This window comes from Pagrus pagrus, assembly GCF_965226575.1.
Source record: "Pagrus pagrus genome assembly, chromosome: 9".
NCBI lineage: Eukaryota > Metazoa > Chordata > Actinopteri > Spariformes > Sparidae > Pagrus > Pagrus pagrus.
Window position 1 is genome coordinate 14,360,112 of NC_140193.1, and position 21,671 is coordinate 14,381,782.

Here is a 21,671-nt window from a genome sequence, read left to right on the forward strand (position 1 = left end):
GTAGAGTAGTAAAACGTTTGAGTTGGATGAATTGTTTGATTATTGTCAGCAAGATGCTTTGTAATTACATTATTGATATCAACATAAGGTAGTATTCTACAAAATCTGATCTGATCAGCTGTATTTTCTGGGGATGCACGGTGGTGTCAAAATGAAACCCATTTGACTAATACAGGGCAGCAACATGTTAATAAGCAGCGCAGCGTACTGTACCTCCAGGCATGACCTGCCCCACATCCTGCACTGTGAGAACAGAGAGTTTCTCCTCCGTGTCCACACGGATCACACTGTGGCTCAGCCCGCCCATCGACAGCACCGCTTTCCCTGGAGGAGGAACACCCATTTCTGGAGGCCTGAAGGACGTGGAAATCATTACAATTACAGCTGTTATTGCAGTCAAAGATATCCACAGTTGTCAGAAACCAACACTGTCACTTATTCATATTTATTTCCAAAACACACAGCAGATAGAAGTGGCATCACAGGCCAAACGTATCTTACACACAGCTGTTTTTTTAAATAACAAACTGAGCCTTAGTACTTGTTTTTATTGTAGCTGGACTGACACCTTGAAAGGACACAGATATGGTTTTGGACTATATTGATCCTTTGGGAATCTGTGAGATACAGACTCTGGACCGATTACAATTCTAGACTCAAAAAAAGGCATTTCTTCTCAGTTTAAAAATAGAGCCAGTTTGCCAATTTGAAGCATGTGTTTTTACTCCGTCTGTCATCCTAATCCTCCTCCATGACTGATCAGCAGAAAGCTGTAAAATCCTACCGTTCCTGTCTGTGTTAAAGAAGCCCTAATCTCCCTCCTCTCCCCGCAGGATCAAAGTCGTGCAAAGCTGCGTGGCAGGTTGCTTTTGTTCTAATGAGGTGCAGTAATGGCGGCTCACCTGCGGATGGCGACAGTCATGGCTTCTGAAGAACTGGCACATGGGCAGATCACCTCAGGTCGCAGCCCACGTGCCTGGAACACATTGAGGAAGGCGTCGCAGGAGGATATCGACCCTGTGGTAACACACACACACACACATACAGAGCCAGTCAAACAGGCCAAACAAATCAATGATAATCTCTTATGGCTTCGGGGTGTTTATCAGGTTATTTTATTTAATGAAAATCTATTGATGGACTCACATGGGTTTGCTCCGTCGGCTACGATGAGCATCCGCAGGGAGCTGAGGCTGATGTCTCTCTGGTCTCTCTGGGCCAGCAGAGACCAGTGCATGTCCCTCGACTTCACCACCGCAACCCGCGCTGTGCAGGAGACACAAAGAGACAGGATCACAATGGAGTCACGCAACCAACTCCTCTGTCATCCAACTCGATAGCCAATGACAGATCACAAAATCTGACAGCAAGTAGCAACTAGGTCTGACACAGCTGCCAACAGGTGACTCAGCTAAGCTCGGACCAGAGAGGAGATGAATTTTATTCTGTGTAGCAGGCCTCCTCGACCGCCCCTTGGATAATACAACTGAACTAGAAATCAATGAGTCCAACAAACTGTTGCTCTAATCTATCAACTCCACACCAAGAACAATCACTTTCACTTCATCTATAATGATAACAAGGAGCTTCCACACTGGTAATGTTCTCTAAAGCGCAGCACCAAGCACATGCAGCATAGGACAGTGAATGTTGATGATTTATTACTGCTGTACTTCACGCAGAGAATCAATGTAGTTAATCTTTGAGAGGTTGTGCATTCTCAGTGTTTTATTTTGTGTTGCTAAAACAAGTTTACAAGTCCCAAATCCTGAATACCCAAAGGTATAAAGATAGCACACACACAAATCTTCAGGATAGAGTTGATGAATCTCAATTTCACAAATTTCTTCTGTCCATGTCAACCAACATGCTAATGTTTCGGCCTCGAGCCCTCCATCAGAGCATGGACGGAAATGGAAGTCCTGTCATTACTATACAGGAGATGGCAGGTGAGGTGAATGCTTCAAAAGTCACATGGTGGATAACAGTAAAAGGTGACAGATGTCAGTGGATTCACTCTCACCTTTGTATGTATGAACTTTCTGTATCCAGGACAGCGGGTTGACTTTCATCAGCGAGTAAGGAATGCTGATCACGTGCATCCGATTCATGACACTCTGAAGTGAGAACAGACATCAAGCATCACGTCAGCACTGAAATATGTCAGCAGTTTAGCATGATGTCACTGCAAACAAGCTGCGAGTCGTGACAAGATTTTGATCAATTACTGTTAAGAGCCCAAACAAAAGCATGTTTGTGCTACTGCTGTGAACTTTTAGGAATTTAAACCTGCAAAAGCAGGTCATATATTAGCTGTTGGAAACCAGTTAGTGAAAGCTTGGCTGAGTTTAAAGAAGAAACAGAATATTTTTACAGGTTTGAACCCCTGGAGTTATGAGTCGAGATGCTTCAGCCCATCAGGACTTCATTAGTTTAAATGTATTTACATACTGATGAAGCCCTAGGCGGGAAGATGTCAGTCAGATAAATTATCAGCAAACTGAGCATGGATCTCTTCTATGTCTGATTATATAACACATCTATTAGCTGTACCAGAGGCTGTAAAACCACTCACAGTAAGAACACCGTGCCATAATCCTGCTTCTCTCTTGAAGTCCAGGACATTGGTTATGGTCTCAGCTGCAAATCAAAGAGATTTATCACAAGTTAGAAGGTGAAAAGGGTTTCAGACAATCCTTTAATTGACATGAGCAATCATAGACCATCCTACTCTTCTCACACAAAACAAGTTCTGTAATGATGAGTAAATCCTGATTGTAGATGTGAAGCACCAAAGCAAGTCTGAGAATCAGACCTGGAGAGTCTCTGCTGGTGCTATTAAGAGTTATTTAGAGCAAAACTGGGACACTGTTGGAGGGGAGGTGTCTCACGTTCACTGTCTTTTTAAGCAGACCTGACCCAGGTCTGACAGAAAGACACATGACCAGCTCTGCAGCTGCATCTATCAAACTAGACTGTAATTACACTCAGATAGGATCTGAGAGCAACGTGAAGCGGAAAGTCTACATTATAATAGCTTTGAAAATCACTTGGTTTATGTGATTTGCTTTATTTAACCTGTGGTATACACCTTTCATGTACAGTAAGGTGCAGCCCAAAGTGTTTCACAAAACAGGATAAAACAAACAAACAAAAACAGTTTGGTCAGAATACAATAAAACATTAGCAGCGATGCAGCACTGATACATGATAGATAATTAATGTATGATGTTGTAGGTGAATAAAAGGATAAAAGAAAATCATTTCTGTAAGTTACAGGTAGCCAGTGCAGTGGTGCAAGCAGATGGGTGACTCCATCTCTTTTGTTGCGTTGGTCAAAATCCCGACAGCAGCATTCTGAATTAACTGCAGTTTTCTTATAGATTTTTTAGGGAGACTGGAAAAAAGAGTTGTAATAATCTAAATGGGAGACTATATCTCATTTGACGAACTGTATGAAGCCATTTTTTTCCCCAAGTTCCCATCTACTTCGGTTGCTTAGGAGAATGCTGCAACGTGTTTTGCCGTGAAGCTATGGACTATGTAACTTCACCAAACTTTCCATCGGCATGGGGGTGAGTAGATAATGACTGAAATGTTATGTTTGGGATAACTTTTCCATTAATATCAGAATCTTAAATCAGTCCTAGATCTGTAACATGTGTCTTAATTTGCTTGGATAGGCTAGCAAAGGCTGTCTCTAGCCTCTGCCTTTCTGCTTTTAGACCTAGAAGTATGGAAAAAAACTACAACAATCCCAAAAAGTCCAAACGTATACAGTTTTTTTGCATATTCCAACATCATTATTAAAGCTGGTTCTGTCATCTGTTTCTTCCTCTGTCTGTCTCCCCACCACCAACTGGATACTTTTCTCCGTGCCATCAATATGAACACATGATGGAGAAAACACAGAAGTACAAAAGTGTCCTTCTCACCTTCAGTGTAGCAGCAGGCCTGTGTGAGGGCGTGACAGTGAGCCAGCATGGCTGAGTGGGACACTGTGATCCCCATGGTGCTTCCTTCCTTGCTGGTTTTATACTGGATGTAAGAAACATTTGAACAGATCATTATGAAAATGAGACATGGATTATTTGAAGAAAACGACGTCATTATTAGTAGTTCAAGAATATTAAAAGTGATTCAAATATATATGAAAATCTAATAAATCTCTGTTTTATTGGTCACATCAGTGAAAGTACACTGACCTCTATGTAGGCTATGTCATTACTGGCTTCCCGTATCGGAGGATGCCAGTCTTTTGGAGGCTTCACAACATGTTTCCCATCTGTCACAAACCACAGCAACCGCGGCCAGCCTGGAAGAGACACGGAGACGTGAAGTCAGCTCATACCAAATGTAACTACGCAGACAGACAGTCGAAATAAAAATAAAACAGGCTGTACCTTTAAAAGTGGCAACCTCCCCCGTCTGTGCTTTAGGCAAGCCTTTCTGACAAGCGTCAGTGGTCAGCGCCAATGTGACGCCACAGCTGCCCAGCAGAAAGCCGATCTGTTGACTTCCTGCGTCCTGGGGGACCAGAGAAGATAACAATTTGAGTCTATACTGTCAAACACTTTGGCACCACAAACGACTGTTAAGAAGAGTAAAATTCAGAGCATAAAAGCTAGAAGAAAAGATGCTCTGAGGGACGGTGGGAATTGTAACAGGGTGAGAAAGGATGACAGAAAAAACCTCAGAGCATCGTACATCAGAGCAGCAGCAGGTAAGAAAACAGAGTGACGGCCAATCACTATTAAAAACTCTACCGCAGAGCATCAAAGCCCCATCGTAGCTGGGATGGAGGCGAGATCTGACACGAGCTCACTCATATTTGATTGGCTGTGCAAATTAGCTTACAGCTCGACTCGTGCTGTGCAGACCACGCTGTGCAGAAAAAAAGGTGGGAGGAAGAAGACAGAGGAAGGAAACGGGGCAAGAGAAAGGAAGAGGGAGGGAGGGTCTGAGTTGGCAGAGTGAGCGAATGAGCCTCTGACTCCCGAGAACAGTTGGCCTGTGATCTAATATTTTGACTGGAATCACACATCATTTCACCTCACTCAAATCTCATTAATTACAGCACAGCATCTGCAAACAGCATGCTTATAAAAGGCAATCAGGAACAGGCATTTATATTCAGCCTGTGTAACTAATGTGGCAGAATTTGCCTCAGTTTGAGCTGATGGATGTGCAGGAGACTGCAGTTCATTATAACACACTGTAATTGAAACGTTTAACAGATAATGCTGCTGCAGGTGTAATCATGCTACACATTACTATGAAGTCAGAGGTTCTCTGGTACAAACAAACTATTCTGGGCTACAATAAATCGTAAATAGCTACATCTACTCTGCTTCAATCATTAACTCTCAAAGACCTAGACAGGTGCCGGCAGCAAAAAAATAATATTGGTCTAAAATGTTTAATAACTTTTGAACTGCTGATCCTATCCATGTGCGTAGTTTCTCAGCTTTTCAGTGGTTTCTCAGCATTGATTCGTCAAGGAAACCCACATAGTTTCTTCCTCTGGGCCAACGGGGAATTTCTCTGAAAAAAATCACTATTGCTTCAATGTCCTCTGTTCTAATTCAACAACCTTTCTGTTTACTTTCTGATAGACATAGATAACATTATAATAAATGGCTGTTGCTTGCTTAGGAAAGCTAAAACATCCAAGTGCATTTTTTAAATACAAACTTGAGGTTTGGTCTGAGTTCACAGTAAAAAAAAAGAAGAAAAAATTGACTGACATTTTTTTATAACTAAATTCATCCATTCTCAGACAAAGCAAATGAAAAATTGTGGCTTTAAATGAGCCAGACTGAAACTTTAGGTTATCCTGAATCAAATGATGTGTGGCACTTGATGCTGACTATGAGAATATGGTTGGAAAACTAAATAACACACAGACGAGTCACCAAACTTGTTCTAGGTCTTTGAAGGTTAAGGGGTTACGTCCAGCAGGGGTCACTGCTGCTCTTCACTGCTTCTGTGGATGTTAAAAATGCCCCATATATTCCTAGGAGACTGTGTTTTACCTTTCTGGTCAGCGGCACTTCTATAGGCACAGGTACCAACTCTGCCAGGAGGCAGCCGTAGAAGGCCACCATGAACATCACCGGGTCGTTGTTGGGGAACACAAGTGCAACCTGCAGGTGGATCACAGACACGATATGTCATGGTATGATATACAGTTCCTCTTTTTCAGTAAAAGTTTGGAAGGAAGGGGGCATGGTGTGCAGCAAGTATCCTGAACAAGATCTGAGAACATAATGTGTAATAATATTTATTTTCATATACAGTGTTTGATGACACTATTAGGGCTATAATTGGGATTATTCTGCAGATCATTTTGATGATTAATGGATTCATGTTTTATTCTATAAGATGTCAAAATTGTGAAAAATGCTCATCACAATTCCCCAGAGCCATGAGTGACATCTTCAAATTGCTTCTTTTGTCCGACCAAGAGTCCAAAAGGAAAACACTCATTTACTGTCATAAATGACAAAGAGAAGCAGCAAATACTTTCATTTAATAAATTATTAATTTTAACAATTATCAAAACAGTCTGCAATTAATTTCCTTCCAGTCTATTAACAGAGCCAACTCTAAACAATGTTTTGTTTAAGTACAAGGACTAGACATCCACTTTGCTCTTTCTTCCCCCATTGCAATTTTCAACATTACTTCTTGACCTTCTTTTGCATCTTGAACTCTTGTTAACACTGTTTGTTGAGGAAATTGAGCTTATTCTAATGTGCACACGCTGAATATCATTTAAGAAATCTCCACCTAATCCATAAAATGCAACAAAGGACTGTAACATACAACCGACCACCATTGAACACAGTTTGATCTCATGACTTACTCTGTCTCCAGGCATGAGCAAAGGCTCATTTCTGGTGCTCAGCTTGTTAAGAAGAGTGTAGGCCAGTTTCTGACTGCGGGTCCAGAGTTTACCTACAGAAGTGAACGGACAGAGTCAAATATTTCATTTGATTTAACAACCACAGATCTTTATATCGACATACAAACACAAAATGGCGAAGGATAACAACAGATCACAAAACGAGGTGACATTGTTTTGCATCTTCCATTGGCTGTCATCCACAGGTTGGTACCCACCATAGGTGAGCGTGTAGACGGGCTTGCCAGCATTGTCGAGTGCCGTCAGACAGGGGCTCTTGGGCTGAGTGGTCCCCCACCGCTGTAAGGCTGCTGGCAAGGAGGGAGGCCACTTGTTGACCACCCCGAGATGCTCTCCCTCCAGAGGACTCATCTGTTGGCCTTCTGGCTTTGGCTGGTTAGGATCTGGCTCCTGGACTAAATACATGGGAGAGAGAGAGAGAGGGGGATCAGCATCAGCATCAGCATCAGCGTGAGGGGGGCTCAATGGGTATTTTGAGCAAAAAGCAGAAGATAAAGATATTTATTGTAAAATTCCACACATATCTAGACAAAAAGTAGGTAGAGTTGATTTATGAGAGCTGCAACAATGTGTTGATAATTGATAAGTCAATGGAAAGAAAATTAATCACCAACTATTTTGATAATCGATTGTTTCAGTCATTCTTAAGCAAAAAAGTCAAACATTTGCTGGTTCCAGCTTCCTAAATGTAAGGATTAGTTGCTTTTCTTTGTCGTTTATGACAGTCAATGAAGAGTCTTTGGGTTTTGGACTGTTGGTCTGATAAAAGAAGCAATTCGAAGACGCTTTGGCCTCTGTGAAACTGTGAAACAGCAGATTCATCAATGATGAAAATGAGCGTTGGTTGTGGCACTAATATCATTATGAAGTCAGCTTATTTCAAATCTTGATATTGAGGCTGCATTTTCGTGCTTTATTTTCAGTAGGGGTGTCATAATATCACAGTAACCATGGTATAAAAATAAATATATTGATATAGTGTTCATGTTACACATATGATAATATCGTAATCCAGCATGATGTTCAGAGATGTTCGGTTCTGTGCATCTTTTGTTTTCCAGTTCATCTGGTTGCCTTTTCACTATTCATGAAGAGTATTTTTTCAGTTACAGATACAGACTCTCTCCATTTCTACACTTGTATTTTCAATGTAATTTATTTGCCATAAAAGAGGTTTCCCTCTTTAACACATTAAACAAAGTTAAAGATGAATCTGATTGATATCAGCAATCATTTTTCATTTTCTTGTTTCTTAAGACTATTTTCTCTACTACTGAAACAGAAATCTGAACCAACATACTGTACGCTTAAATGTGTTTGGACTTTTTTTCCCCCCACTGGCCTGAAATAAGACATGTAGACATAAAATAGCCCAAAATCTCAAAATTGACTGGTGCATGAAAGAAACAGGTTTTCACCTGTAGTGTCTCCTATTAAAAGAAGGCAGGGTGACAAAAGTCGTGTGGGGATTGGATAACAATGAGATGGATAAAGTCGGAGGATTAAAGGTGAGCTTTGATCTGTCCTTATCTCGTCTTAGTTGGTTCGGATACGAATTCATGAGAAACTTTGGCTTATTCAAAGGAGCAGGTTTCTCTCTTCATCCTTCAAGCACCCTGCTCGCGCTTTGATTCGACTTCCATCTCTCCATCAATATTCTCCCCTCGCACTCTATTGAACTCTCTGATAAGTGGAATTCAAAAATGTTTAACTGAGCTGGCAAAACGTCCCCGCCAAATAAAACACCTCTATCAGGAGCAGATAGCGTCCAGCCTGCTGCCATTTCAGCTCTGTGTGTTTTCTCTGCTCATGCCAAGCAGACCACCGAGGTTTGGCATGCTGTCGTTTCTGTGCCAAAGTCATGGAGGCTTTACAATTACCTGCTGATGTATTACTATTCCTGCTGCTTGTTCATTTTCACTGTGTTTATTCAGCCTGGCAGAGAACCACCCAAAACCCATGATGGGCAGGTTGGAATGGAGGAAATGGTTAGACAGGGCTGGACCACTGTCTGTGTGTGTTTCTGTACACACTATCCCCTGACCACTCCCTGGGCACACCTGGTGGTCTCTGAGATAAAATAACAACCAGTGGTCTAAAAGTGAATGCTGACCGTTTATTTCTGAGGTGCGGTGAGGTCAATGTGACACTTTTATCTCAGCTGCAACAAGAGTTTGACAAATAACCAACACTGAAGCTGGAAAAGCTACGACAAAGACCTAGAATGGCACTCAGTAGAGAGCATACCTCCGCCAAGTAGGGTTGGGTACCGTTCACATTTTAACCAATAGAGATACTGGGACTAGTATCTGGAATTCGGTTTCCGGTACCCAACTGTTTTTTCAGTGTTTGTGCACTTTACTCAATCTGGATACCAGGACTACTGATGTAGTACCAGCTCAGTATATAAAAATATACATAACAGTCATAAGTATTACAAATATTATGGCGAGTGTTGCTCTGACTCACTGCAACTTGTTGCAGGGGTGATGTCTTGCTCTCTTTCTCTTTCTCTCTATGTTAGAAAGATTCACTCTCAGTTACCGAAATTTGGCACCAACTGATTTAGCCTTTATCTATACTCGGTAGTACCAACGTAATTCGGTCAGTACCCTTAAAAGTACAAAGTTCGGTACCAAACCCTATCATCAAGGCCCAACAGCCCCCTGTAATTTGATCAAGTCTAATCCAATACTGAACTTGCCTCGTATGACTCTAAATTTCAGACCACCCATAACTGCTTAACCATAACTTAAACTCACCAGGTCTGTAACCAACGAGTAGGACAACAAAACAATGCAAATGGAGCCATATTTTCTAAGTGTTATGAAAGAATTTATCAGGATCTGCAAAAAAATGTGCTCACTCACAGTTACCAGCCACCTAAATGAAAAAACATTTCCACCAAGGTCCATGCATTTTCCCTGCGAAATAAAGACAATGTCCAAAAACGCCTGTACCCGCAATGTTAGATAAAGTGAGAACTAAGAAGAAATTCCTTCAAGGTGTTCTTGGGATATTGCGTTCACAAGAATGGGACGGACTGACAGACAATCTGAAAAATAAATAAAATTCCCCGATCCGTCCCTTCATTCGGACCCACACAAGTTAATGAGTTAACATTAACACAAGTTAATGTGGTTTATTCTTGGCTGAGGCCCATACTCCATTTAAGTTTCATTGAAATTCGTTCAGTAGTTTTGTGTACATTAATCCTGCTGACAAAAAAACAAAAAACAACCAACAAACAAACAAACACGGGTGAAAACACAACCTCCTTGGCAGAGGTAATTAGACACAATCTCAAAGCTAAAAGGCTGTCACACTGAAAAGAGCAGGGCTGTTTAGATCAAATACAACCTTTAATTGCTTCACTCTCTGATCAGTATGCTGATCACACCACAGAGAGACGGATGCTTCTTTTCCCATGATTTATTGATTTAATAGAAGCAGTGTAATTACTTTCAGGCCGTCAGCTTACCATCCAAAAGCTCCTCGAAGTCGTCGACAAAGAACTCTCGCAGCGGCGGTCGCTTTGGTCTCTTCAGAGTGTTGAGCAGCTGCTGGATTTTGGAGGAGACGCGACTGTTGACTGGAACACCTACACAATGAAATCAGAGAGGATGAGGAGGAAAAGGTAGGAGGAAAATAAACATGACAAGGCAAGGATACAGAGAGAAATACAGACATGGAAAGGAAGAATACCGGGGTGTGAACGCAGAAGAGGAAGAAGTATGCAGACAGATTGATTGAGAGATTGATGAAATGAGGAGAAAGGGGACGGATGAGGGAAGGACAGATAAGAGAAGAGAAAAGGTCAGTGCAGTGCTCTAATGAGACATAGAGGACAACCAGCTGTCACTCACATTGCAGCAAGACAACAAAACAGTGGACCAGGAGGTCCTCTACAGTCACCTGGAGGTCAAAGGTTACACTTGTTCAGTCACTCGAGAACCACTGACAAACCTCCCAGGCTAAATAAATCAGGGAAATGAGGAGCCTCCTCGCCTGCTGCCTAGCAACAAAGATGTCCTCACTGAAATAAGTGATTCAGGAGGTGTCTCAAAAGGTGTCACATACGTTCGTGGGAGGCTAAAATCAACTATGCCATCAAAGTCTTTTGACGTTTATGTTGAAATTGCTGAACCGCAACATAAATGCACCAGACGAAGATCTTGGTAAAGATGGGGGTAAATGAATGATGGAGCAGGCCAGGAGAGAAAAACAACAAAGACTAAGAGAAGAGGGGAAGTGTCCAGTTAGATTTCCCTCACATTTTGGACGGTGTGGACTATAATCATCCCAGCATCATTTCCTCCATATGAATTCATACTTAGTTTGGGAGGGGGTGGTCTCCGTCAGACATTCCAGACAGCCACAGGAGACGGAGGCCACAGCTGCACACAGCTCTCCAGATCTATCTTACTATAATAAGCCCGGCTCAGACAGACTCTGCCTCCACGTGTAGGGACAGATGTACTGGGGGAAGCAGACGTGTGGGGGTCAGCGCTGCACCTGATGGGCCAATTAGAAAGCCCCAGACACACGGGACAACATCTGAGGGCCCTGAATCCCACCCACTCAAGGGCCTTGATCATTAATATCAGAGCCAACCAGCACCCGCCTGTGATTAAGACTATAATTAACGTATTCATGACTTCATAATTTGTAGATCCATAACATTAAATCACAGAAGCAAACACTGGCTCTAGTTTATCTTTAGGAAAATGCCACCACAGGTTTTCACAGTAATATACAGTTAACACAACTGCATTTACCAACAAACTCAGACCATAATGAAGATAGTGATAAAGAACAAGGCTGGCTCTTTGTATATGTTTCTTATTATAAACAAAAAATATGGAAAGACCAAAACCAAGCATGTGTCAGGGATGGGCAAATAACCAAATATTAGTTTCAATTAACATTTTGGCTTCTAAAGATCATTTTAAAAAAGATAACTGAGATAAAGCAATTATTTTGCCGCACTCTGCTTTGTAATAATGCCCACAATAAAACCCTGTCAAGCCAGCCGCCAGTTGGATTTTGATGCGTGTCAATCTGTGCTGTTATGGTACCGGTTCTTGGAGCAGCTGAAAAGGACAAGATGTTTCCAAAGTCAATAAGTAATCGTGTTAAATAATCGTGATCTCAATATTGACGTAATAATTGTGATTGATTTGTTCATTTTGAGGACAAAATTATTATGTATACATTATATATTATGTTTGAATGATATTGTGTTTGAACAGCAGAGCATTGTGGTTATATCAAATGTTCAGTGTTCGGGACTATTTTCAGCTGTGAATTAAGATACACTTGATGCACTTCTGAGCAGTTATAGCATCAGGCCATCTATGTAGGATTAACCCACAATCTACTACAGTGCCCATGTATATCATTATAAAGGAACATTGGGCACATTGAGACGGCTGTGGCTCAGGAGGTAGAACAGGTCGTCCAGTAATCGCAAGGTTTTCCCCCAGCTGCACATCGAAGTGTCCTTGAGCAAGACACCGAACCCTTATGAGCAGGTTGGCACCAATTTGACAAGTCCATCTAACATGTCACTGGCTCATTGCTGTTTTTGTAATAGTTTTGGGTCAACAATCGAGCTCTATGGCACAGAGGAACAAACGTCACATTAATACATTGTTGGTTTTGGTCTCTTCCCAGGATTTGCTGACAAAAATGCACAACAGTGTGCATGCTCCATAAAGAAACCAACACATACAGCATCAGTATCCTAGTACAGATGGAACTGAAGTTGCTGCGTGACGTGTTTTCTACACCCAACTATGTGTTGTTATTGAAATGGCAGCAGTGCTAGGTGTCTGAACCCACTGTGTGGCTGCAGGCTAACAGGCTTGTGTTACAGAATGTGCTGAGAAATATAAACTGACAAGTCAGAGTGTCTCAGTGTGAGCGCAGACACCAGTATGTCAACATGCAAATTATTCACAACCCCTGCGTGAGTAGTTACACCTGTCATAGGAATGGCCTTTTCACACAATCTGCTTCAGCGTTTTGGTTAGACTGTACGAATGCTAAAGCCTTTGCAACACACTCGGTTATATAAACACACACACCGCACGTACACACATACAGGAACCCAACGACTGAATCCACTGTAGCTTTGCATATATTTTTGGAAAACAACACACACGGCTTGGCCAAGTGCTAGACCTGACAGTGGAGGCGACAAACACACAAAACACAAATGCACACGCAGCAGAGCACACATACAGCCGACTGCCATATAGTTGGAGGAACAGTTATAAATACCATCCATTAAACTGAGGGATCCTTCACCTCTCCATTCACAGCCTGGAGGAGAGACACATCAGGATGTCAATGAAACAGTCCTGTTAACTTGGTGTGTGTTAATGTGTTAATGTGTGACAGAGAAATCCACCAGCAGCCTGACGTAGGTGAGAGAAGCCTTAACAGCAAACACAGACTGTTGCTGTTGCACCATAACAACAACAACAATAGGATTGTCTGCTGTGTTTGTTATTTTTGTCATATTTTTAATGACTCATGTAAGAAAACTTGCTTTGGATGTGTGGGTATGAAACATCTTGAGCACTAAACAGAAACAGAACCCATAGATTTAAAACAACAAATCCTTTCCCCTTTATATGTCAACCCAGGTTGGCTGTTCTAGGATTTATTAGCAGTAAAAAACCCAGACAACGCACACAATGACAGAGGATGGATGGCAGGACGGTAATAGCTCTGCTGAGGCTGTGTTCCAGTTTTCTGGCTGCTAGATTATTAAAATATTGGACTTTAATTCAAAGCAGCATTTCAGCTCTGATGTTGAATGAATGAAAATGGAAGGATGACAGGAACACGTACGGATCGGTCGAGCAGATTGTCATTTATGACAGCTTTTTGAAGACAATAACCATGACACACCTACTGTAAAAACATGTATCATAACACATCTATTGTATTCCACAATGCTGTTTCACACCAGAGCGTTTAATAGACCCACCAGTCTACCGTAGTCCACTGTGCAAAAGTACATACAAAAGTATATGTTCTTATTCCACATTCAAGTTAGCACTAATCAATATATCCAATGTCTGGTTGGACCTTCAAAATAAAGTTTGCTGAGAAACATTTCAGCTGATGGTTTGGGTTGAAATGAGTACCTAAGTAACGTAAGTTAAGTATGTGATGTTTACACACATGATGTAAGGCTAAGCAGTTTACTGAAGTAAATGTTGACTTCTGGTTTAACACAGGGCACGAACATCGGTCCAGTTAGTAGGGTGTGGTCTGTGGTCAGTGATCCATCCATCTCCCCCGAAAAGGTTAGGCCGATTTAAACATTTTTAAGTCGGTTTGATATGAGTAATACCAAATTTCACCACTTGATTGTGCGTAAGACTCGGCTGCTCCCAAGAGGAACATGATGACAGCACATGAATGAGTGTAGCAGTAAAACAGGGCAACTGCAACACATTGTGTTTTCATTTCAGTTTGTATTAACAGCATAATGCAGTTACTTGAACAGGGTAAACGGGAGCAGCGGATCAAAACAAGGATTCGTACTCCAGGATACAAAAACAGCATTTTACGCTAATGAACAGTGCCGTTACCTGCACCAACTCGCTATTGACGAGAGTTTTCTCTTGTGGACTTCAGTCTGAGAAGCATAGTGGAACTGTAGACCCACCCAACCCTGGCCCCGACCTCCTTCATACGCAGACATTGACACTCTTTCATGCTCCTGCACCTTCATTCTCTTCACGTTTGTACTTTTCACATCTAGGGGGGGAATAAAGTGATGCCCGCACAGTGTTTCAAGGATCAGCAGGTCTATTACACCGTCTGATAATGTGACGTGATGTTCCTTTACCTTTTTAGGACTCAAGTGAGACAAGGTTCCTTTATAAATCATTATCAATAGTGTGCTTTTATTCGCGTCAATGACACGTTAAACATTAAAGGGAGGCGCCGTGTTACCATGGCAACACAAGAGGGTCAGTCAGCAGCTTGTGGCAGTCTGACAGGCAGACTGACTAAGGAGAGGACAGAGGGACACACAGCAGGGGAGAAAGAAAGGGAGGTGAGTGTGTTTATGTGTTCGTGTGTGTGTGTTCGTGTGTGTGAGCAGAAAACTCACCATCTGCAGTCTCCATGACGGTGGTGTGGTGGTTGTAGCCCCGAGAAACGCCTCGCACCGAGGCCACCTGGGGCCGCTCCGTGTGACGTGAGGAGCGCTCCAACAGCCCCGTCACGTCGGGGGGCGCAGCTGAGTGGTTATCTGTGATGAGTGGGGGTGTCGGTGGTTAAAAGGTCAGACGCCAGGCCTACTTCGTGCTATCGTCACTAAATAAAAGTCTACTTCATGTGTTGGCAAGCTATCTGATGGACAGCTCAGGAATGTGATTGAGAGGCTAAAAGCCTTTTTGTTATCTGCAAGTGGAGAGTCTTTAACTGCAGAAGAGTTTATTTCCACAAGGATTTCACATGTTACCTCCGTTTTAACTACCTGCCATGATAATGAATGAATGTTTCTATTCAGCAGAAACATTCCATTCAGCGAGTAATGTGTCCACACAGAACAAGATGTTTGTGTACTATGATTAACAGGCAGGTCTGAGGACATTGCAAAGCATCGATTTGTCCCTCCTTTGTGTGCTAAGCTCTAAAAAGGATGACTCACAGTGAAGTTTTTACAGATCAGCAAATAATTTGAGGTCAAAACTTTAAATAAATGTATTCACATAAAGGTAAATAATGATTTACACACTCCCTGGCCACTTTATTAAGTACAGTACACGTATACAACTGAAAGCAATCCAACACAAAAGATCTGCTACACTGAGGAAGATTATAATGTTGAATTATAGAAGTCTAAAATGCTTGCACAATATGAAGAAAATCTGTAATAAATAAACAAATACTGAAGTGCCCATGTTAGCTACTCTATCCTTCCTCAGCCATCCTGCAGGCTAACCTTGCAGTCGCCACCAAATTATTACCAGTTAATCTGAGGGTAGCCAAATGGTGCAAATGTACGGGTCATGTATCCAGGGCTTCTTCTGAACAGTCTAAGGTCCGCATGCTGTGTGTAAATAATAGGATTCTTCTTATTCATCACATTTTTGGCAGTCCTTGTGATTTGTTTCATAATTTTATGAAAATATGATTTCTAGGTGAGTGCTAATTTCTAATAACCCCCTCATGACTACACTGGTAATACCCGGTACACTGAGCTTTTTACAAGAAAATACACTCTCTATCTGTAGAGCACAGTAATCATTTACTGCTAATGAAAACCAAACATTTTCTACTATTGCAGCTTTAGATTAAAAGCAGTTAACTAATGAAACGAGCGTTTACTGTGCTCTCATTTTAAAGTAGGCTAGTCACAGGATATGCAATGGGTTGGGTTGTCAAATAGGTGCTTTTGTTTATCACTTTGAAAAAAATCCTCTGCAATCATCCTCTGTCATCTCTCCTTACTCCCATCACGCTGTAAGTAGAATGTGACTCCTGCTACTCTGTGAGCTCAAAAAGTAAACCTAAGTATGAACTTTAGGGCGCAATTGTTGGAACCAAAACAGTTGTAAATCATCAGCTAATTGGCTTGTATGTTCCCATCAAAAACACTTAATGTCTTACACTGTAGATGTGTTTTATAACTACATATAACGTGTGATATTACCCTAAAATGTTGTTCATGTATGATGGCCAACTTGTCATTGTCTATTGTTGAAGTGAATGACAGACAGAGTTCGAGGGGCCGGAGGAACAGGATAATATGGGAGATTTATTTACAGCTCCATTCAGCACCAGTCACTGCTGCTACTTTATGACAGCAACCTTGAGGAGAGACAGGCTGGACAGAAATCAGACAGCTCCATCCTAATAGGCTATTGCTCTGCCAGCGACACGTACAGACACACATGAACACACACACATACAGGAGAGACTGAAGGCACCATCTCACTTTGCTGGAGATAAATCCCCTGAATCTCATTAACTAGCTTGTGACACTCATGGCATGGTAATGTGGAATGAGGAGCTTTGACGGGGAAGTGGCCATGAACCCTTTTCACATGACTGAATGATAGTGAGATGGCAGACTGAGACGACTAATTAGAGACGTGAATTAGAGCTCTGTCGCTGGTTGCCTTTGTCTTGCCTTATTGAGTGCTTTTGTGTATCTGGAAGGAGATGTGGCCTCGGATGTAGCAGATGTGTAAGACACCCCTGTCTGCCTGTCTGTTTGCGACTGTGCTACAGTTGTAGAAAAAAGTCTGAGTAACATTGTACAGGTTAAGACATGCCCTCGATAAGGCAAACGTTCTGATTGGCTGGAAGTAACAGAAGGCACCAAACTTGTTGTAAGACAATGAAAAAGTAAAAAATCTGTCCTCAGACTCTATGATTCATGGGGGAATTCAAACGCGTACAGCTCAGCAGGGGGTTCTGCAGGCTTGTTATAGGACTGTATGTAAATGTACTTTTACCGCAGTAAAACTTTAATCAGGATTCTTCCACCAGCACACTTGAACTGTGAGAAAACTACATGCAGGAAATACTTCTAAACATCTAAAACTGCTTCTTTGCATGGCATGAAATTGTTCTAGTTCTTCAATATCTTCCTGCTTCAACTCACAGTCACACTACACATTTTTATATTTCTCCGACTGGATCAACTAAAAAGGAGACAAGAACATACAGATCTGCCAACCCGAAATATGATGTGATACCGTGCGTGTGTGTCACTGACCTAGCTGGGTGTGTGCCATGAGATCTGCCAGTGCGGTAGCTGCGGCGTTGGCGTTGAGGGCTGCGTGGGCAGTGGTGTTGGTGGTGGTGACGGATCTCCCTCCCGGGTGGGATGAGGTGGATGACGCGGAGGATGAGGTGGACGAGCCCTGGATGACACGGTTAAACCAGTGCTCAACGGCTGGGTGGCCGTGGCCCTGGTAGGGCGTGGAGGTGGCCAGACGTCCCTGCCGGCGCAGCGAGCCCTCGTCTTCCGACGCTGAGGAGGTGTCTGTGTTTGACAGGGTCAAGACAGGGCAGCGTCACAACAGTGGACAAAAACCAGGATGGTGAAACTGGTAGGATTTAGATGATATGCTGATGATACATTATTCTACTTATAGATACTGGAGAGAGTACATATAAGCTCGTGGGATGATTTCAATGGAAATTCGGCTGAGGGATGCTTGTTTTTAATATGTATTTGACTGCATATAAAAGGAGCCACACTAACACACAGGTATAAAGACAGCTCACTGCAATTGTATGTGTACTATGTCTGAATGATAAAGTGAGACAGGCTTTGACAACAGACAGACCAGAGTGTTTCCTATTTGTAGACACCCATCTTTTCTCACTACATCTGAGCTTTTCTTACCCTCAGGTGTGCATAAACTACAGGGTCTGAACTCCTTTTTAAAATACAAAATCTTATTGGCCTATGAGAAGCAGGTAATTATCAGTCGTCAGTATCGGCTGGACAAAATCCATATCGTGCATTCCTCAGTGTATTTACATGTAGCATAACACATACTGATTTTTCTGCTTCAAAACTACAGACTGTGTTTGCATACAATGCAAACTCATATTGAAATACCCTAATCAAATTTCTCTCTGATATCAGTATGTAGAAAAAAACACTTTGCTGAGTGTAGTGTGTGCTTAAGTTATTATGGCTTTGACTCAAATGATTTTACAGCCTCTCCCTTGAGGCCACTGTGAGCAGTTGGTCTCAGTGAAAAATAGCCCAAACAGGAGCAACTTCAAAGCAAGTTAAAAAACTTCAAAATTAACACATTCCACTTCATCTGCCAAGCTCCCAGAAACGTCTGTTCGTTCAAACAGGATCACTGAAGTTGCACAAGAGCAGGCTGGTCTAGGATCTGTATTCTGCAGTGCAATGAAAGGACAATGCAGGTGTAGGCACCATCCACTTGAGAAAGTTACAAACAACTGTTTACAAAATTACCAAGACAGCTCACACTTTCCCCAATTATTCATCAGCTCTGCAGCTTCCGTTAAAAGGTAGAAAAATCATTCACACGTGTCAAAATATTTCACTGAAGTCTGTTAAAAACAAAAGTTTTAATAACATAGAAGACCTATCCTAAGTCCACTGAGAGGATGAGAGCGAGACATTTAGAAAACAGAGATTAAGCCTGCATATGGGTGATCAGCACGTGCTTGACGATGTTCTCTAAGCTAATAAGCCTCGTGTAATTAATCTGCCTCCTAATCACTCACAGTATGAAGATACAAATAAAGTCCATCGATTTAGAAACTATTGCAATCACGGTTCCCTTCCGTAAGCTTTCCCGTGGCCTTGCAGAGGCTGTCAGAGGAAAGCTGGAGCAGGTTTGATCATAACAAGCTAAAATATAATGTCTCTACAACCAGCAGACTCACGGGGGTTATCTCGCATTTATGATTCTTTTTGTTATTCCTGTGCCTCTCTCCAATCTCTCTCCATATCTCAGTAACCTTGACACAGTTACACCGAGGGAGAGGTAGAGAGGGGGTCAGACAACAAATGCAAAGTAGAAATAGAGAGGTGGAAAGAGTGGGGAAGAAACTGAAAGAGAGAAAGATGGATTAGTCACAGATCAACAGACAAAAACAAGAATAGATAGTGAGGAATGAGTCAGAGCAGGGATGAATATTAAAGAGAGGAAACTGAAGCAGAGATAGTAGCATATATGCTCTGATCTCAGTTATTCTAATATTGTTTTCAAACAAACAAAAAAAGTTATATTAATAAAGCTTTGGCCTAGCAGTTAACAGCTGGAGCTGGGTTTCACTGACCTGTTCCAATTCAATCCTATTGGCTGAAGTAACATCATAATGGTCGGTGCCTGAAAGTGACATTTACTATACTGACTGTGTACAAACAGCATTCTACATACAGGAGCCTCCTGGTTCAATTTATCCTTCATCTATGTAAAATAAGGAGCAGCATCTTTTTTCAGTTGTCTCTTATGAGAAGTGAGCGTCTGCGGCCACTCGTCGCTCTGGTAACCAAGAAAATGGAGGAGAAGCTTGTTCTGGCTGTGTCCATCTATCCTGAGCTTTATCAGATGGAAACTTTTCTTACAGGGACAGAAATGTCCATTTGTGGGAGCAGATCGTCTGTACACTGAATGTTGCTGGTGAGTGTTGTTCTTTTATCACCCTGCGAGTTGTAAGCTTGTTATTAGTTGTGTTGTCATAACACAACTAATAACAATCATAGGGTCATAGGGTCATAACTCTGTTACCATTGCATAAACAGCTGTCGATCAAAAATGGGCAGTGTTCTTTCTCTCGGCACACAAAGTTTTACCATGTTCATATTCATGCTAATATTTGATGATGAGCACTAAACATAACAATGTAGCTGAGGCTGATGGGAACGTTATTAGTCTTGCAAAATTTTGGTTCTGAACCAAAGTTCTGGACAAATTTTGAACTGATGATCTACCTGACCTGAGAGGTCAGGGGCATCATCTAAGTCATTAAAATGTATGCTGAGGGGAACATAAAAATCAGAACCACATTTTAATGGAAATCCACACAGTGGTTACTGTGACATGCTGAACCTCCTAGTGGCGCTACAGTAGAAGAGAAGTCAGAGGATCACTCAAGTCAACAGATGTCATCCTCTGGGGACCATGAATATCTGTATATTCTTCTTTGTTCTTTGGTTTTCTATAATGATCCTTTTGAAAATGTGTCTTGGTATAAATATATCTGTACACAGATTAATCCATGGTGCATCTTTATCCTATAGACTTGACACATTTATTTATGTAGATACTACTAAAAGGGAGAAGTGTTTTTCTTGGTGTTAGGGATTACAGATATTGTAGGTACTTTGCTAGGTCATCGTGATCTTGATTTGATGAGCTGTTGCATGTGATTGTGGGCACACCTCCAGCACAGCTGTGGGTTGTGGGCTGTGTTTAAACACTGTGTGACTCTGTGAGTGTTATGTCTTGAGAAAGCTTTTAGTGACTAAAACATCAACCTTTTTTAATAAATCAATATAGAGGTGATGTGTGGAAAATTCTCTTTTTCACTGGAATTTGATTTTGGGGGGGATTCAATTTCCTGCACAAACAAGAAAAAGAGATGAATCAGGTGGTGTGCAAGACCGTGGATATCTGTACGACATTTCAAGGCAGTCCATCCAATAGTTGTTGAGATATTTCAATCTGGAACAAAATGGTGGACTGACAGACTGATTAACCAACATTGTCATCCATAGGGTAATGCATGGCTAATAATACATTGAAAAACTTTTTTTAAAAACTTGTTTTTCCATGTTCCAATAGGTTCACTGCATTGTGAACACAATTGTTCACATATAGTACTTGCCAATGTACCTTATGTGTTACTAAAGGGCACACCATCTGTATTTGTATGATGTACACAAAAGAAAAGGTTACACTTGGTTACTATATGTTGTTATATTGTGAGATCATGGCTGAAAAAGTTTTTCTGCGTAAGGCTCTTATATCAAGTACATTGTGACAATGGAGAGTATATTTCTTTGTTCAATGTGGGATTTTTATGATGGAAACACCACCTGTATTTTCAAATGTCTCACATGCACGCACGCACGCACGCGCGCACGCACGCACGCACGCACGCACATACACACAGAGAGCTTGTCAGGTCAGCAGAGCGGCTTGCCCTCACCCTCTGCTCTCTAGAAACAAGCATCTACAACCACCCCCATACAGCCCCTACC

At 41.8% G+C, this 21,671-nt stretch overlaps 1 protein-coding gene across 5 annotated transcripts in view; it reads right to left on the reverse strand.

Annotated features, from left to right (window-relative positions):
* dip2a (disco-interacting protein 2 homolog A) overlaps positions 1–21,671 on the reverse strand; it is a gene marked incomplete at its 3' end in the record, with an annotated part of 99,724 nt that overhangs the window by 12,455 nt on the left and 65,598 nt on the right. For 2 of the 5 annotated variants that reach the window (XM_084362420.1, XM_084362421.1), the window contains exons 5-19: positions 17,685–17,954; positions 15,066–15,206; positions 13,214–13,255; positions 10,410–10,529; positions 7,126–7,323; positions 6,869–6,960; positions 6,036–6,146; positions 4,404–4,527; positions 4,206–4,315; positions 3,936–4,038; positions 2,576–2,640; positions 2,024–2,117; positions 1,147–1,266; positions 903–1,017; positions 214–353 (exon numbers count right to left, since the gene is read on the reverse strand). In XM_084362420.1, the coding sequence (XP_084218546.1) occupies positions 214–353; positions 903–1,017; positions 1,147–1,266; positions 2,024–2,117; positions 2,576–2,640; positions 3,936–4,038; positions 4,206–4,315; positions 4,404–4,527; positions 6,036–6,146; positions 6,869–6,960; positions 7,126–7,323; positions 10,410–10,529; positions 13,214–13,255; positions 15,066–15,206; positions 17,685–17,954 (1,845 nt within the window). The remainder of the gene's footprint in view (positions 1–213; positions 354–902; positions 1,018–1,146; positions 1,267–2,023; positions 2,118–2,575; positions 2,641–3,935; positions 4,039–4,205; positions 4,316–4,403; positions 4,528–6,035; positions 6,147–6,868; positions 6,961–7,125; positions 7,324–10,409; positions 10,530–13,213; positions 13,256–15,065; positions 15,207–17,684; positions 17,955–21,671) is intronic. The other 3 variants (XM_084362422.1, XM_084362423.1, XM_084362424.1) reach the window with 2 other exon arrangements.